The 17,407-nt window shown below is 44.4% G+C and overlaps 2 protein-coding genes across 2 annotated transcripts; one reads left to right on the top strand and one right to left on the bottom strand.

Annotated features, from left to right (window-relative positions):
- Nucleotides 1-6,682: 6,682 nt before the first annotated feature.
- Nucleotides 6,683-10,273, top strand: LOC133893472 (pre-mRNA-splicing factor SPF27 homolog). The gene is made up of 7 exons (XM_062334503.1): nucleotides 6,683-7,042; nucleotides 8,054-8,229; nucleotides 8,936-9,019; nucleotides 9,380-9,449; nucleotides 9,531-9,664; nucleotides 9,729-9,787; nucleotides 9,902-10,273. The coding sequence occupies exons 1-6, from the start codon at nucleotides 6,791-6,793 to the stop codon at nucleotides 9,775-9,777; spliced, it is 765 nt and encodes a 254-aa protein (XP_062190487.1). The 5' UTR covers nucleotides 6,683-6,790; the 3' UTR covers nucleotides 9,778-9,787; nucleotides 9,902-10,273.
- Nucleotides 10,274-13,035: 2,762 nt separating this feature from the next.
- On the bottom strand, nucleotides 13,036-16,959 carry LOC133893462 (ADP-ribosylation factor 2-like). Its single transcript, XM_062334491.1, has 7 exons — nucleotides 16,807-16,959; nucleotides 15,972-16,129; nucleotides 15,147-15,217; nucleotides 14,851-14,970; nucleotides 13,855-13,973; nucleotides 13,425-13,506; nucleotides 13,036-13,268 (listed from the first exon to the last, which is right to left on the bottom strand). Exons 2-7 carry the CDS (start codon nucleotides 16,117-16,119, stop codon nucleotides 13,263-13,265), a joined length of 546 nt encoding a protein of 181 aa, XP_062190475.1. The 5' UTR covers nucleotides 16,120-16,129; nucleotides 16,807-16,959; the 3' UTR covers nucleotides 13,036-13,262.
- Between the last annotated feature and the right edge of the window lie 448 nt (nucleotides 16,960-17,407).

The following is a 17,407-nucleotide window of genomic DNA, read 5'->3' as shown; positions in this document are numbered from 1 at the left end:
ATTTAATTTCTGATTAAATCTTCCGAGAGCTATAACTTCGCCGTTCTGGATCCGATTTTAGCGATTCTTTCGCCAAAATTCATCTAAAATCGAGACCTACTCATCTGTCATATTGTGATATCCATTAGAGCTTGTTTGGTTTCCATTTTATGTGAATTTTTTCTTCTCTAGTATTGTTCATTGTTGATCGTGGTCGTAATTGCAAAAAAGCACGACTTATGCGAGTTATGCGCAGGAAGCGTCAGAAGCGAGGAGGATCCTGATTTCATTCAAGACTTTGAGGAAAACTCTGAGGAAAGTAAGTCATATTTCCTTGATCATACCGAACCTATGATTTTCAAATAATATATATGATCAACTAAAACTGGACTTATTATCGCATGTGCTATGTATTGCGCCTTTTACAAACTACTTGCAATAGTTAATCCTATCAAACACATTCCATGTATTGAATATTATCATCCAAAATACATATCACCCTAGGATTACCTGTCATTATCTATATTAACGTCGAACGATGCCATCACATCTAGCATGCTTAGGATTGAATACGTCTCCTCGGAGACGTCGCTTTTAAAACACCTCTCTACTCGGAGACAAAATTTACTATTATCAATGACAACTCATATACCATGAATCCTTGATATCGTGTGGGATATGGAGGATGATGTGTAAAAATGGGTTAAAATTGTTTTAGTGCGGGCAGGTAGAGTGGTCCTCCGAGGAGGATACTCTTGGGGACTTGAGTTACCTAATGGTATTCATTGCTCATGAAGATGCCTGGCCCGGCCGTTTAAGGACCGAGTCATTTCATAGCCATACCTTAGCCACCCCCATGCAACCATGCGTTGCATGGGGAGGACTTAACTTTCCTTCACTAGATTAAGTTGGGCATCATACTAGGAGGCTGAGAGCAACGAGCAGCCAAGAGTCCATATATCCCACTGTTTGGAGGTTTCAGGGACCGACTTAGGCTTAAAAAGGGATGCTAGCCTTCAGAACATGCAGCTCTGGTACTTGGCATGTCTCGTGGAGAAGCCCAATAGGAAGGTGTTTGGAGAGTCTCGGTATGATTTGCTCATCCGCTTGAAACAGTTGGAGGCTGAGCATATCGTGTGGGTAAAACTGTACAATCTCTGCAGAGTGTAAATCTATTTGAATAGACGTGTCCACGATCATAGACATACGAAGGAAGAATCTTTTTGACTAGACTCCAGGTGCGTGTGTCTTGATGAGTGAGTGTGTGGACTAGATGTCCGTGTGATGAGTTTCCTGGCTCGATCCGCCAGAATGTGTGTGGTACTAGAGGTACACCAGATGTGATAACAGGGACTGCAGAGTGAGGTGTAGCCCCTCCCAGGACTGAAAAACACCAAATACAGCTTGTTACCTGGCTTGAACTACTTAAAATATTTTGAAGTCGATCATAATTGGTACAGTTGAATATTTGCATAAACTGCTTTACACTTGAATCTAAATCATAAAGCTTTATCCTTGAATAACCCCTTTATACATCTATCAACACCTTGAAGTAATATAGGGCTTGCTGAGTACCTTCCGTACTCACTCTTGTTGTCATTCAGGTGAAGAAATCGATGCCGACTTCGCCGGAGGTGAAGCCAGGGATGAAGAGTAGTCCCAAAAGTTGTGTTCGCACCCTCGCTGCTTGTGGCTTGGGCTTTTGCTTTTGTTGTGTATTTTGATGGTCGCTAGGCCAAGATTGCAACATACGGTATGGCTTGTGCGCCTTTTGTACTCAGAACCTTACTATTTATGTAAGAAGTTTGACTGTGATACTGCAACTGTTGTACTGTGCATATCAGCTGCGTAATCTAGGGACTGATACAGGAGGCACATGAGATCCCTGTAATGGGGGGTATTACACCAGAGGTGGGGCCGATGATGGGGCCGAGGAGATGGTCTGCGACCCCCTTGGCCTTTAGCCGCGGTGAGACTTTGGAGGCAAGGCCACCCAGAGTAACACGACAGTTGTCGGAGGTGCCGCCGCTGATGGGGTCAAGGGAGGTGGTCCGCAACCCCCTGGGCCTTTAGCCGCAACAAGGCTCTAGAGGCAAGGTCATTCGAAGTCCCACGGCGGTTGCCAGAGGTAAAGCCGACGATGGGGCCGACGGAGGCGGTCAGCGACCCCTGGGCCTCTAGCCACGACGAAGCTCCGGAGGCAAGGCCATTCAGAGTTTCACGGCAGTTACCGAAGGTGAAGCTGACTATGGGGCCGAGGGAGGTGGTCCATGACCCGTTTGGTTTTTGCTGTGGTGAGGCTCTGGAGGCAAGGTCACCTGGAGTCCCGTGGCGGTTGTTAGAGGTGAAGCGACCGATAGGGCCAAGGGAGGCGGTTAGCGACCCCATGGGCCTCTAGCCGCGATGAGGCTCCATAGGCAAAGCCACCCGGAGTCCAACGACGTTTGCCGGAGGTGGAGCTGATGATGGGGGTGAGGGTGGCGGTTCGTGACCCGTTTGGCCTTTACCCGCAGCGAGGCCCCGGAGGCAAGGTCACCCAAAGTCCCACAACGCTTGCTGGAGGTGAAGCCGACGATGGGGCCGAGGGAGGTGGTCCACGACCCCCTAGGCCTCTAGCCACCACGAGGCTACGGAGGTAAAGCCACCCGAAGTCTCACGACATTTGCTGAAGGTTGAGCCGACAATGGGGTCGAAGGAGGCAGTCTGCGACCTACTTGGCCTTTAGCAGCACCGAGGCTTTAGAGGCAAGGCCACCCGAAGTCCCACGACGCTTGCCGGAGGTGAAGCTAATGATGGGGATGAGGGAGGCGGTCAGCAACCCCCTGAACCTCTAGCCGCGGTGAGGCTCTAGAGGCAAGGCCACCCAGAGTCCCATGGCATTTGTCGGAGATGATGGGATTGAGGGAGGTGGTTTGTGATCTGTTTGCCCTTTAGCCACGACAAGGCTTCAGTGGCAAAGCAACGGAGTCTCGCGATGGTTGTCGGAGGTAAAGACAACGTTGGGGGTAGAGGGAAGCGGTCCACGACCCCCTGGGCCTCTAGCCGTGGCAAGGCTCCTGATGCAAAAGCCCCCTAAAGTCTCATGACGTTTGCCGGAGGTGAAGCTGACGATGGGGCCGAGGGAGGCGATCCACGATCTGCTTGGCCTTTAGCCGTGGTGAGGCTCCAGAGGCAAGGCCACCTGGAGTCTCACGGCACTTGTCGAAAGTAAAGCCGATGATGGGGTCGAGGGAGGTGGTTCGCAACCCCCTTGGTCTTTAGCTGTGGCGACGTTCTAGAGGCAAGGCCATCCGGAGTCCCACGGCGGTTTACTGAAGAGGCCGTGTCACCTCATCATAAAAATATGCGGAGGGGGTCCACACCACTGTTTAGAGATATATTTTAAATTCTACCATCTACTATTTGAATAGAGGTGTAACCCAAACTAGCTCTGGTACCTTACCGTTTGTCGGCAACTAGCTAATTGGATGTATAAATCGCGACTAGGTCGAACGGCTATTCTTTAGCACATGCTGGACTGAAGCATGGCTTAGATTCTACTACCTACTGCCAGACCATGATATAATTGTATACTTATGTTTTTGTACCTCTGGCATCGAGGCTTATACCATCAAATCGTTGGTGGGGTCTTGCCTGCCGCATGCTTGATGTATTTTCAGGCAAGGGTACAACTTTTAAGCTAAGTTTCATACTTCACTATTGAACAGTGATAAAGATTAAGTAAATCTTCCTACTGTTGGGCAGAGGCGTGACCTAGGTTTTATAGTACCATGCTGCTGCATATTAGTTATCTGTTGCAGAGACTTCCTAATAGTTAGGCTAGCTATTTTTAGGTATGCCGACTTTGCTATATAAATATAAACTAGCTGGATAAGCTATTGCTAGGTGGCTATAGACGGACGTACCTTTGCAAAAATGGAGCCTCTGCCACAAGGTCAGGGGCTAGGGAGCCTTCGCAGCCTAAAGGCGTTGGAAGAGCTGGCTCCCTCAACCGGGGTTGTCTGCTGAAAGGTCCGAGCTACACGGGAGTCCAAAGTATTTGGAGTCACATTGCCAGAGCCCGATACTCCTTTGGTATAGCCAACCTCTCAAATGTCGAACCCATCCCAGGAGGTTAGTATGGGGTCCCACCCCTCTGGAGGCCTAGGTAGGGCTGCTTGTGCGTCTTAGTCCCATCACTACCCGAAGAATATCTGAGTGGGGCTTGATAAGATCCGGCCTCTTTCCCAGCAGCCCTCTGCAGCCTCACGACCACCGGGTCGCCTATTGCCAGCTTTTCCTCCTGCCGGGTATCCCGTCCTCCTCCTGAGGTATTCCTCCTAGAAGGTTTCGAGGGTCCAGCAGTGACCGGTTCTGTGGCCACATCTAACCCCATGCAAGATGCAATGATATTCTTCCGGTAGTGTCAGGGCCTGTGGTTGGTGCCCCAAGTGCCAACGAGATCTGCACGTATTGGAGCATGTGGTTCCCTCGGAACTTCCCTCCACCCATAAGAGGCGAGAAGGTTGCTGGGTGACCAAGCTCTCGGAGGATACTGGCTCAACAAAGCTACCAGAGATGTCGCCGTTGGAAGCATTTGGGGTTGGTTCCAGGCATGGGTGCCCTTGGGCTCAAGCGCCATAACCATTGGAGGGTGGTCTGTCTTGCAGCGGTCTCGATGGCAACCTCGTGGGGTGCGGTGATGTCCTCACCGAGCCGTTGTTGGAATACGTCGGTTCGGTCTTTTGTGCCAACCCAGGCTATTGGGTCGACATTGGCCTAAAGGCTGCCACTCTGCCCAATTGTGAAGCGGGCGGGGACACATAAGGTGCCCGATCATAGCTTCCATGCGTACCCCTGCATGGATGTGAAGATAAAAGCGACTATGCGCCAGTGCCTTGGTGGTCCTTGGTGGCGTCCTACGTCCCCTTGTACTTTTATGTTCAGATCCACACGAACGACGTGCTATTGGCGCAAGAAGATATCTTGCATGAACAAGTACGATGAGGGCTCACTCACAGGAGTGACTCAAGATTGGAGAAGAAGTGGAGAGGGAGGAACACCAAATATGTTGATGGTAAAAAGGATAGGTCTCTTAGTTTGATGGCTAATGGTCTGTATTTATAGGACTATCCAAGGTACAGATATATATGTATGCCCTTATAGTGATACAAATATCACAATACGTCATGGGCCTAGAGCTGGTTGAATCACATAGCACGAGTCTAGGTGGGATACCTTTGCCCCTAATTTAGAAGATATTATCTACAATGACGATACAATGATGCAAGTGACCCTAAAGACGTGGTATTCTGTCAGTCGCCTATTACGGTGCCGCACTGCCAAGATGTCAGGATGACCTCCATTTGCATCACATTAAATGTATGCCACTTCCTTGCAGTTGGAGGATGGCTGGTAGGCCCGCTCTGGTTGATCTTTTTCTAAGGTCTGATAGCCCCTTCCTGTAGGTTATGGAGAGCCCACCCAGGCTCCGGGAGGCTGTGGCTCCAAGAGACTGTGGCTCTGGGAGATCAGCGAGACCGGGGCGTCGGGGGTCCTCAAAGATGACCCCAACCTCCCTAAGAGGATGGCTTCTTCTCCTGTCTTGGGGGACAATAGCCAGAGGGGCGTACAGCCTCCGGAAACTAGGCTTACTCTTTTAGATATGGAGCCTAAGGGTTCCAGAGGAGCTCTTGGTGGCGACCTTTTAGCAATATCTATGGAGTGGGGTATTTCCAACATATAACATTCCTTATACTGATCTCATGATATTGCTTATGATGTTATAGCGTGCCTGCCATGTATAGAATGAGGTGATGCACCATAAATCGATACCACCGGTGGAGGCTTCCTAGTGCTTCTTGTAAAGCTATGTCCAATCTTTGTTATTGATCAATCAGGAACCCAATCTTGATATGGCAAAAGGAAAGCAAATCATTGGGTTTTCCTTGTAGGAGATATGGAGACAACAATGTGGCATTACTTCGATATCCCCATTGCCTAAATTTTGGCCACACCCCTTCTGATTGGCTTAAACTAAACGTCGATGGTTCTTTTGCTCTACATGATGGGGGCATTGGCATAGTGTTGTGGAATAGCTGTGGAAAGAGAATCATCACTTCATGCAGACCACTACCGCATTGTTCAAATGCTCTGGAAGCTGAACTAGTTGTTTGCAATGAGGTTATTGAGTTGGCGTTCCAATATACATCGACGCCAATTAATCATGAAAATTGATTGTACTACTGTTATTCATCTATCCATAAATCGAGAAAATGACCGTTCAACTCTTATCCATGTGGTAGGGAGGTGAAATTATTGTTCACTGGGGAATAAAAATCAACTGAAGCCATAACATAGTTAATCACGAGTTAGCAAATTACGCTTATATACATTGTACCTCTGGAACTCGGATAGGGCAGGAGGAAAATGTCGTTACTCATTTTATTTACTATGATTGTCTGTATATCTTCTGGTTTTGATTCATATATCATTTTCGATGAAAAAAGAAACGCAGTGATTTGTGTAGGTCCGCGTGAAGATTTCAAGTGCCACGGGAATCGACGAAAGTTTATAGTATTCCAAACGGGGCCTGAATCCGGGCTTTCAGGGGTCGGGCTCGTACGGCCCAGTTGGCCCACTTATGCACGAGGCTCAGCCGTACATGGGCCAAGCGAGCGATCCGCAACCCAAAAGGCCCACGCGCTGTGCACTCCTTCCATCCCTCCCTCCCACCTCGTCGTCGTCCTCCGCGCGGCGCGACACCTTTCCTCTTCGTCCTCCTCCTCTTTCTCTCTCGCTCGCTCGCTCGCCTGCGCGTGAGACCGCCGCGATGGCCTCGTCGTCAGCAACGAGGGAGGTGCTCATGCTGGAGGCCCCGCCTTCCGACCCGTCGGGGGCGCCGTGGCGCGCGCCGCCGGACGCGGAGGCCGTGGACGCGCTTCCCTACATCGACGGCGACTACGGCGACCCGGCGGTGAAGCGGGAGGTCGACCGCTTCGTAGAGGAGGAGATGCGGCGCGGCCAACGGAAGCCCGCCGACTTCCTACGCGACCTGCCCCCCGTCCCCGTCGCCGGATTCGAGGTAGATCTTTTCAGCCATTTTTTTGTTCCTGGGAGCTAACTAGTTTGATGCCGTATCGGTGTTTTGCGACGTGATGTGATGTTAGGGATTTAGCATGTCCCCGCTTGCAGGTGCGATCTGCGGTTAGGGTTCTAGGGAGAACACTGGTGGGAACTAGGGCTTCTGGTTGTATAGGTGAAAATGAAAGCAATTGGCTAAACAACCGTAGCTTGCCCTTGTTTAAAACCGTTCTTGTATACGGTTGTTGATGTTATAGTTGATATCCCTTTTCAGTTGAGCTGTTAAATTTTTTATTCGCCTCTGTGCACTGTTGTTGTAGCTGGGATTTTTTTCTCGGGTGTAGTTTGCCAATTATTGCTTGTTGGCGGGAGCCTAGCACGAATTGATGTTTCCGATGTACTTGAGGCCAAGTCGCCAAGATAGCAAATCCAAACCCCTGAAAAGGATACACTCATGCTGGGTTAGTTTGACCGTAGATTGATGTTTATTTCTGAAGGAATTGAGGTAACCCCTCATCTGGCCATGGCGTTGAGGGTTTGTTTTCTTTCCATGATTCTACTCTCTGCTACTGCTGTGGCATACAATTTAGCAGAAACAGCTTGGCCGATTTGTTTTGAGGAAGAGATAGCCCTTAAATGCTTTAATTATCCTTCAAACTCATTGAAGGATTGACTGTTTGAATGGGATCAAACATGAACCTTATTAAGTTTTCCCTTCTTGTTGACCACGTCTTCCTTCTAGCATCTTATGCACATGCTTCATTATATGTTAATGAGTTGTAGCACTTAACAACCGCTAGGATTCTGGATAATCGTACAAATATTCCTGGACAACATTCATATATCTGCCATAGATATTTGCAATATCATTTATTTACTTAAAGATTTTCTTATACCACATTATGACAGTAATCTATGACACGATATTTGTAAGTTTTGACTACTTGAAACTTCTATGCATGGTGCTGTTAAGTAAAGTGTGCCATGTTCTCATTTAGCGCTTTTGTTTCAGGATCATCCTATGCTTGCTAAAGAGTACGAACGAGTTAGGGCTGGCAAACCACCTTTTATGTTAGATATGTCCCGCTATGGTTTGGAGCCACCTCCAATGAACAAGCGGAATGATATTGCTGCCTGGAGGCAGGCTTTACGTAATGCTCAGAGCCAGCTGCAGCATCAAATTATAAGGTAAGGGTAGTTACTGCTTTGGGAGCAAAAAAGGTCATGTATTAACATTTCTTTTATAGAGATGCCTATATACAGCGCTATATGGGCACCAAAGAAGCTACTCCGTAACAGTTCAAGTTATGAATATGAATATTGTTTAGAATAATTTGAGAAATCATACTCAGCTCTCAAGCAAGGTACAAAGAAGCTGCTTTAAATTAATCATTCTGATGTGCTATAGTCAGGATATTGATAGTGCTTTTCCACAAAATAAATGCATGAACGAAGGTGTTAACCACAGGGTGATGAACTAATGAACTTCATCACTAACAAAGTTCAGGCATTAAGTTGCATATTTTTTCTTCATTTGATAAAGGCAGGGTCACGAGCATCAGTGTCTTAATGCAGTGGCCTACTTATTTAGTACTCCCACCATTGATTTTTATAAGGCACATTTTGACCTGGCACGTTTTGACTGGGCCATTCATTTCATCAAATATACGTGGTTGATAACTGCAAAATAGTGGTCATATGAAAGTGCTTCAGAATAAAAAAATAACAATACTACTTTTGTGTCACAAAACCAATATATTGTTGGTGTTAGTAAAATATTCGAAGTCTAAATCTTTTGTGGACGCCTTATAAAAATGAATGGATGCATTGATCATTACTGTTGTTCCATTGCTAGATAAACTTTTATGGTTCTGAAATAAAGTTAGTATTGCAGGATAGAGAATCTGGAGCTTATGTTGAAGTATGGTGTTGAGGTTTGGAAGCTCCAGAACAGACAAATGGAATCAGTTCTGTCTAGGTAAGTTGTCCTATACCCATGAATTCTTTGACAAGGTTTTATGACCATGAATTTGGAGCTGTGTGTCGCTCTATTTTCCTTGACTTTCATTTGAAACTTAGTTTGGTTTGTGCATTGTGCTATCAGTAACGCAGTAACTCCCTATGTGAATAGCGACAAATCAATGTGTATGTATCATATTTTCTTGGTCTCGTGTGTTAGTTCAGCTTACACCTCCACCGAAGCACTTCTGCATGTTTTAGGTTTTGACATTACCAGTAGCTGATTGTAAATAGGTTAAATATTAGTGTTGCATGGTCTTTAGACATTGATCTACCATCTTATCATCCCAGCAGCATCTAGTAACTTGATACTGTGCAGAATGCAAAAGATGGCTGTAGAATACAATGAAAGGATTGAAACTGTCAATCGTGAGAGGAAATTCCACCAGGTAGCAATGTGTTGCTCTCTTTACTGGAATTTTGAATCATGATAATGCTTCACAGGCTGCTCATATCTGCTCTTTTTTCAGCAAAACACTGGAGGACAACTCCATGCCCTGACAATGGAATGGCAGGAGCTGTGTCAAAAAAATATAGCTATTCAGGCTGCCTGTGTTGATATGCAGAAACATATAGATCAGCTTAAACTTGAAGGAAAAGAACTGTACGTTCTCTCTATCCCTCTTTCTCATTCGCCATATGAATCATGACAAAATACTTCTTAACAGGGGAATGCTCATGGACGATAATGCTGAAACTAATTCACAAGCATCATGAGGGATTTGAGGTACTATTTATTGTTTCATTCTCTGACAATGCGATGTTCAGGCACCATCTACTTTAGTTCAAGCACCATGAGACAACCATTGCCTTATGTTCAGAAGTTATAATGTTGCAACAGATACAGGGGTAGCAAGGAAGATGCTATGGCTCTTCAATGAGATGGGAGCTGGAGGTTCCATTAAACCTTATGCTTACTCTGACCTGCAGTCGTCAAATCCACCAGGCTGTTTGACATTAAAAATACTATTTATGGACTGTGCCTATTAATCCATCACTTCAGGACCTGTGGTGCATAAAACACCGCAAAAGAGAGGAAGAGCCTAAATGCGTGTATTGTTGTCCCTTGAAGCGCCCTGGCCTTTTTTTTGGTATGAGGAACACAATACTCAACTCATTTGTAACTTTTGGTGGATTGCAAATGTGTGTAGACTTTTCAGGGGAAAAACTTGTAGCATAACATTGAATTATTAACCGAAGCTTTTTTATTTAATTTTGTTTGTTTATGAAAATAGCCTGTGCCTGTTTGCTCTCATCCTTGTTAGAACAACTTGTATTCAGTATTGGTGCCCAAAATGTGAGACTGTCGGAGCCCTAAGGCATTATTTATTTCTTCCTGTTCGAAGGCCAGTAGTCCTTATTTTCTGCTTTACCTGCTTGTGTTATGTATGTGCGATGGACTCGTCGTAACAAGTGAGTATCGGTGATGCTTTTTCTTTGTATGTGTAATGAAGTAACAATGGAATTTTAGGTTGCCAAAGCAAACGTCCGAATGTTCGATATATTAGATGTAACGTTTACAATATTTGAAATCAAAGTTCAAAAAAAAAAATCTATTTTACTCACTTGAACTATCACGTTTGTTACGATAATTTATTAAACTTTTAAATCATCTATTTTACTACTCTGAACTATCAATACCGTTTATTTTATTCTTGAAGTGGTTTTTCTCGGTAGCTTTGATGACGTGGTGACGGTTTCGTCACGTGGCTGTACTAGTCAGTAAGTAATTCGATTTTTTAAGAAAAATAATTCATGAAAATAAATTATTTGAAAAATAGATTTTATGTTTAGAAAAAAATCCAAAAAATATAAAATAATTCAGATAAATATTTTAATATGTTTTTAGCTCTGTTTTTATTTCTGTAAATAATATTTAATGTTTTTTTAGTGTAAAAATTATTCTAAAAATGTTAGAATAAATATTTTAATTTTAAAAACAGTTTTAGAAAATATAGATTAATCCTACTAAAGTTTAAAAATATTTTCTTTGATAAAATAAATATTTTTAATATGTTTTGCAAATTTCGGGAAAAAAATGTCATTACCGCTCCCTCGAGGCGGTTAGGTTACCCGCCCTTTGTCAGAGGGTTGCAGACGTCTAGTTTTGTAATTTTTTCTAGAAGAAATCTATTTATTTAAATTTTTAATAAAAATTATAAAAATAAAAAACTCGGTTTTTATTTAGCAATCGACTGAAACTCTAGTCTCAGGGTCGATGCACCTGAATCATTAGATCGTGATCGAACAAGCCTCCTTTCCTCTGTCTCCAGCCAACGGGCTCTCTCTTTCCTTCCATAACAGCGACGCCTTGACTCGCTCCCTCGCCCCGCTCTCCTCCGCCGTCTCCGGAGGCGGTCTAGTTGCCGGATTTGCTGCTAGCCCAACGTGTCGGTGCTAGTATGTTGATTCTCTCCCCCGCTATCGGCATCGCCTACTGCCGGTCCTCCGCCACACGACCAATGCCACGGCTGTTGATTTCTCTCTCTCGCCTTCCGCCGCCATCGCCGACCTCCAAAACCTTCCCAAAGTACTAAAAATCTCACACTTGACTTCACTCTAGAAACACACGAATCTATTATTACCATTGGAAGAGCAGAAGAGCAAAGCCAAAGTAGACAAGCTGGGTGTTCTGGATTACATTTGTAATGAGCTTCTCCAAGCTGGCGGCTGGGCTTTGAGGCCAGGCCTCCAGGTGATGGTGACTACCGGGAGGAAGAAAGTTTTTTGCGACTTGGGGCGTCTATTTTAGATCCAACGGTCAATCTAAACATAGCCCAGGAGATAAAACGCATCAAAATCCCACACGGCCGGTCCCGACAGTATCACAGCAGCTGCACTAGAAGTCTAGAAGCTCCTCTCAAAAAAAAAAAAAAAGTCTAGAAGCTCCCACGCAAACTTTAAACTAATCTAGCGCCCCATTCGCCAAATCTCCAAACGATCCGTGAACCAGATTTACCCTAAACCAGGCCAAAATTCAAAAATAGATAATATATACACTGTATATTGTAAAAATAGATAATAATTCTACGGTGACAACGCCGGCCGCGAGGCGCTGGTGGAGATGTGCGCCGACGAGTATGTGCAGCGGCGGACGTTCGAGAGCTAGCTGTACAAGCGGATGGTGCCCGGCGAGCCGTTGGGCGATCTCCAGCTGCTGTGGCGGTCGGTGACCAGCATGGTGCGCTGCGGCGTCCTCGGCAGGGAGGTGGAGCGCCTGCGCCGGCTCGAGCTGCAAGCCTAGAGAGCTGTGCGTCTACCAGGGTGATGTTGCTGCTGTAACGAATAATGTAGGAATGCGCTGTAGTATCATTCCTGAATTTCTTTCATGTAGGATGCTACGTATCATGCCAATGCTGCTAGGTCAGTCCCAACGGATTCTCTTCGAAGGCTAAAATCCTATCGTGAAAGGATTTTTGTTTCCTTTAATACTCCAACGGTTTTCCTTCACGGTTCTCTTTACGACGGGATTCCCAAGATCATTCCGTTCAGAATGAGATTCTCTCTCCTTTCCTTTCATGATTCTCCTTAGAAGAAAGCTGTTGAAGATGAGAGAAAATAAAAGGAATAGAAACGGGAAAAGAAATCGAGAAGGAAATAAAATGAAAAAAATATGATTAGGGATGATCTTAGTAAGCATGCTTTGACTTTCCTTCTTTCATGTATAACAGAATCTCTGCTTGCGGCCAGAGCTTGTTATTTTACAAGAAACATTTCCTCAAAGAATCGGGGGAAATTCCAGCTTTCTACACGGTCTTAAAATGGCCGAATCTGGTGTGAGCTAAAGCAACAGATAGGTACCACTGGATAGTTCCAAATGAGTTCCTTCCAGTTTTGGAGCATGCCAATTACCAAGATACCAGCGTCAGGACTAACGTTCCGCAATATTAAGGCCAACACATTTAAGCAAATCTTGACGCACAGCAATACAGCGTAATAGTGATACTTCGAAATAAACTGCGTTACTCAGGTAAATGATCTAAAGCCAGTGGCCAATTACGTAATATTGGAACAGGTTTTTAGAGAGTAATTACGCAACATAACAACAAACCAGATCTCTGAAAAGCCTAGCAAAGAAATACAATACTCAACAAGCATTCCAATGAAATAATAATCAAGTCTGAAGGTCAAAATGACCCATGGCTCCCTTCCTGCCGAAAATGCAATTGCCATGTACTCCACGAAACCGCAGACGAGTCCAATCAGGCCTGTATTCATTGAGGGAAAAAATATTTGTCAGTGTACAACACGAGCACCATCAGGGCTAGTCCACAAAAAGTACGGTTTGTTTCAAGGGCAGGAGTGCTGATTTAACTGTGATGGTTAGTTAAAGTGTGCTAATGGCACACGGAAGAAACACGTACCTTGTTTGCAATGTTGTTGGAGAGCCAGTCAAGACCCTCGTACAAACCTTCTCCTGTTGTAGCACAAGCGCTCTGGATATACCTACAGATGACAGTAAGAAACAGCAGCAAGTCCACCGATATCATTTAATGTATAGATGAACACAAAGATGTAGGAGCAAATCTGCTAGTAAGCTTTGAATATATATATAAATCTGCTTTAACTGCAAATAAGCAAGTATAAAAATACTTGATCGAGAAGGATATGTTCCATAAGGTACACAACATCATTGACATCCGGTGAAAGAGTAAAAAATATGTACTTAAATATGAGAAGATTTGGACAATGAAGCATACCAAGAGTTGTATAGAAATTGACAAATTACGATTAAGATGGACAACAAACAGTAAAACAGTCTGAAACATGACAAAAATATCAACAATATCTTACCAGTGGCGTTGGCGCAGGGAATGGAGACCAAGCTTATCAGTGATCTCAGCAGCATTCATTGCATTGGGCAGATCTTGCTTGTTAGCAAAAACGAGCAAGACAGCATCCCTCAACTCATCCTGCCAATGCCACGTGGATGAACGCTCAAATCAAAACTTATCCCAATAAGGCAATTATTCTAAAAGTTTGTTATATGCATGCAACATAGTCCAAATGTAACTGAAAGTGAATCATGAGCACTTAAAAGGATATTCAAGCCCTGGAATGAGTACTCACTAACCATATAGAACTGACTTTCAACAGATTGTTTAGGCAATATTTAGCTCCAAAAGACAATCTCAGGTGTGAATTTGCTGGCTTCATATATACTGCTGTTACAGCTAGTGACGTTAAATGGAATGACGCCGAATAATTTTCATGGCTATGTCTTTAGCTCTTAACAACTCAGGATAATCCAACATCTAGAGATGTCAGATGTAAAGACATCTGCTCAATATCTACACTGGTCTATTAATCAGTTATATATTGCAAACTTAGAAGTTATCAGTTGATTATGACAAACTTGAACAAATCTTAATTCAGAGGTAATATTTCTAGCAGCAAAAATCAAAATGTTCATTGTTTCCCATCATTCAGATTGAGCAATTTCAATACTATGCTGTGAAACTCAAGTCATGCTTTGACTAATTACAATACTATGCTGTGGCAGTGATGTCATGAACTTATGCTTTACCATCTTAACTCTTGAGAGGATATCCGCATTGCACGCTTAAATTTAATCCATTATGAAACTTTTTGGCATGTCGAAGTTATTGATGATGTATATTGCTGCTCTAGAAGCAGTTTATAGATCAACACAACAATCTAAACACAGCTAGAGAACACTCAAAAATAAAATTCCAAAGCCATGGTTCACATAAATTTGAGCCAAAGCCATGGTTCACATAAATTTGAGGCGACTGCAAAAATGAACACAATCTTTCAAATAGAGTTTACCTCATTCAGCATCCTGTGGAGTTCATCCCTTGCCTCAACAACACGATCTCTGTCATTGCTATCAACAACAAAGATAAGGCCTTGAGTGTTCTGGAAATAGTGCCTCCACAATGGTCTGATCTGTTGTTTGAACAATAGAATGCTATGAGAGTTAATGGTATATCAAACCTTGAGCATACTTAGATGTATTCTCAGATGTATTTAACAATATTTCTGATACAGCGCAGCGATAACAACTAGTGCAGTGATGTCGCTTCAGTAAAGGGAAGGGAGGCTTTGTCCAATAAAGTATGTACCTTGTCCTGACCCCCGACATCCCAGACAGTGAAGCTAATGTTCTTGTATTCAACAGTCTCCACATTAAACCCTTTACATCAGGGAAAAGAAGGCAAACTATTAATTAGTGTCGCGGCCTTAATTAGTGTTACTGAAAATATACATGCATATGATCATCTTCCCAACATTAACAGGTAGAACCAAAGAAGCAGAAGATGGATACAAGAATAAGTGTCGTAGTCTGATTCCTTTTTTTTTGTAAATTAACATGTATTAAAGCTATAAGATGGATATAACACTATGATGCAAACAACCATCTAACTACACCTGTGAGCCAAGAAGTAAGAGCATCAGCAATAAAATAAGTCCGAGAAAGCTTAGCTGTGGTAGCACGAACATATGGACAAATGAGAAATAGTATGGATCAGATGATAGGTGCCAAGGAAACAAGCATGTGCCACGCAGCAGGCATACAAAAGGCATAATTTATGATTTATTTAGTTGTACTGCTGTATTGCACTGTTTGCCACTTGGCTTTTTGCCTTAACACGCATACCTTTGGATGTCCAACTCTAATTTACATTATTTTAATTCAAAGGGCCTTCACATACCACTACGACAGATCACAAGCATACCTAGGACGTCCAATTCTGTATTTACATTATTCCATTTGTCATGTCCCCTATTTTTTTAATCAACAAAGGAAATCCCACATATCTTGTAACAGATCCAACCTACTAAGCATTGTTTACGCATTACTGCCTGGGGATAAAGCTGTATAAATGCATTCTCAGTATATGCATGAATGATCCACCTAAGCCAAAAAGTAGAGAATAGGTTCTCACCGATTGTGGGGATGGTGGTGACGATCTCTCCGAGTTTGAGCTTGTAGAGGATGGTGGTCTTACCAGCCGCATCGAGACCAACCATGAGGATCCTCATCTCCTTCTTGGAGAAGAGGCGGCTAAAGAGCTTGGTGAAGGTGAGCCCCATGTTACCACGACTGCGTAAGCCATTAACCAACGATGATCAACATGACACGGAAAGCACAACAGCTCCCATAAGTCTCAGCAGAAAGAAATCAAGAGTGAGTCTCAGAAGAAAGAGATGACAGATCAAAGCATTGCGCTCTGGACCAAATGGGTTGCGCATAACATTTGGCCTAATTGCAATTCATTCAAACGGAGGAGATCTCACAATATGTTAAAGGATGAATGATATCAAGATCACAAGCAACGTGATCGCCTCAGCCGATTCCAAGAACAGATCACCACCAAAAGATCTCCTACGACTGGCGCCAATAACACTCCCAAACCCATACCACTCTGATAGATCTACACGACAGCCCATAATGTCACGTCATTTCTTCGAAAAAAGAGGGGGGGGGGGGGGTCAAACCGAACGATGCAACTCGGAACAACAAAGCACACGGAACCACCGCGCTGAGATCCGATGGTCAATTCTGTGAACAGAGACAAGAACCAGCACAGGCAAGACCACATTGAACGTACCATGCTACATGCTCGCAACAGGCGCAAGATCACAGATCTGCGTCTCCATTCTACAACGGATCTGAAACCAGCGAAACATCGGGACACGATATTCCGCATTACCTCCTACGAACCAGAATTGCAACGAGACCAGAGGAGTGAAGAGAGATAGAGATCTCGGCGCACCAACCTTCTTGGAGATCCCGGGCGCGCGCTGTGTCTCCCTGCTCTCTTGTCCTCCTCGGCTTCGGGGCGAAGAAAAAGAGGAGTTGTTGATGCGGGCCTGCGGGGGGCGCCTTCGGGCTTCAAAGAGGTGGGGGAGGCCGCGGGGTGGGTGGTGCAGAAGGTGGACCCGGTCTACGTGATCTTGTGGAACTGTTCGAGATTGGGTAGAGGACGGTGCACGTGAGATGGGTGCAGGGAGAGCGGGCGTGGCGCTCCTCGTTTGAAGCTCCGACGTGCAACCGACGCGTCGCGAAACTCTTTTGAGAAAGAAAGTTGTATCATATGAAAATCTACACGTGTAGACACGCGCATACAGAAGACAAAAAGGGAGGTAAAGTTTTCAATAATTGGCTTGTGTCACGAGAATTTGGAAAACACAATTCCTCTGTATGTCCTAAAAAAAACTTGTACGTGCATTAAGAGACAAAAATGTGGTAAAGAAATTTACATTTTTTTAAACCTATACGTAGAATCCATCCAGCTTTTGCCTCTACTCTTTGTATCGAAGCACATTGCTTGGTGCTGAAATGAACCGTTTAGGGCCACTGCGAACAAAGAAAAAATGT

This window comes from Phragmites australis, chromosome 2 (genome assembly GCF_958298935.1).
Source record: "Phragmites australis chromosome 2, lpPhrAust1.1, whole genome shotgun sequence".
Lineage (NCBI taxonomy): Eukaryota > Viridiplantae > Streptophyta > Magnoliopsida > Poales > Poaceae > Phragmites > Phragmites australis.
The sequence above is the reverse complement of the archived record's forward strand: the minus strand, read 5'-3'. Positions and strand labels throughout refer to the sequence as shown.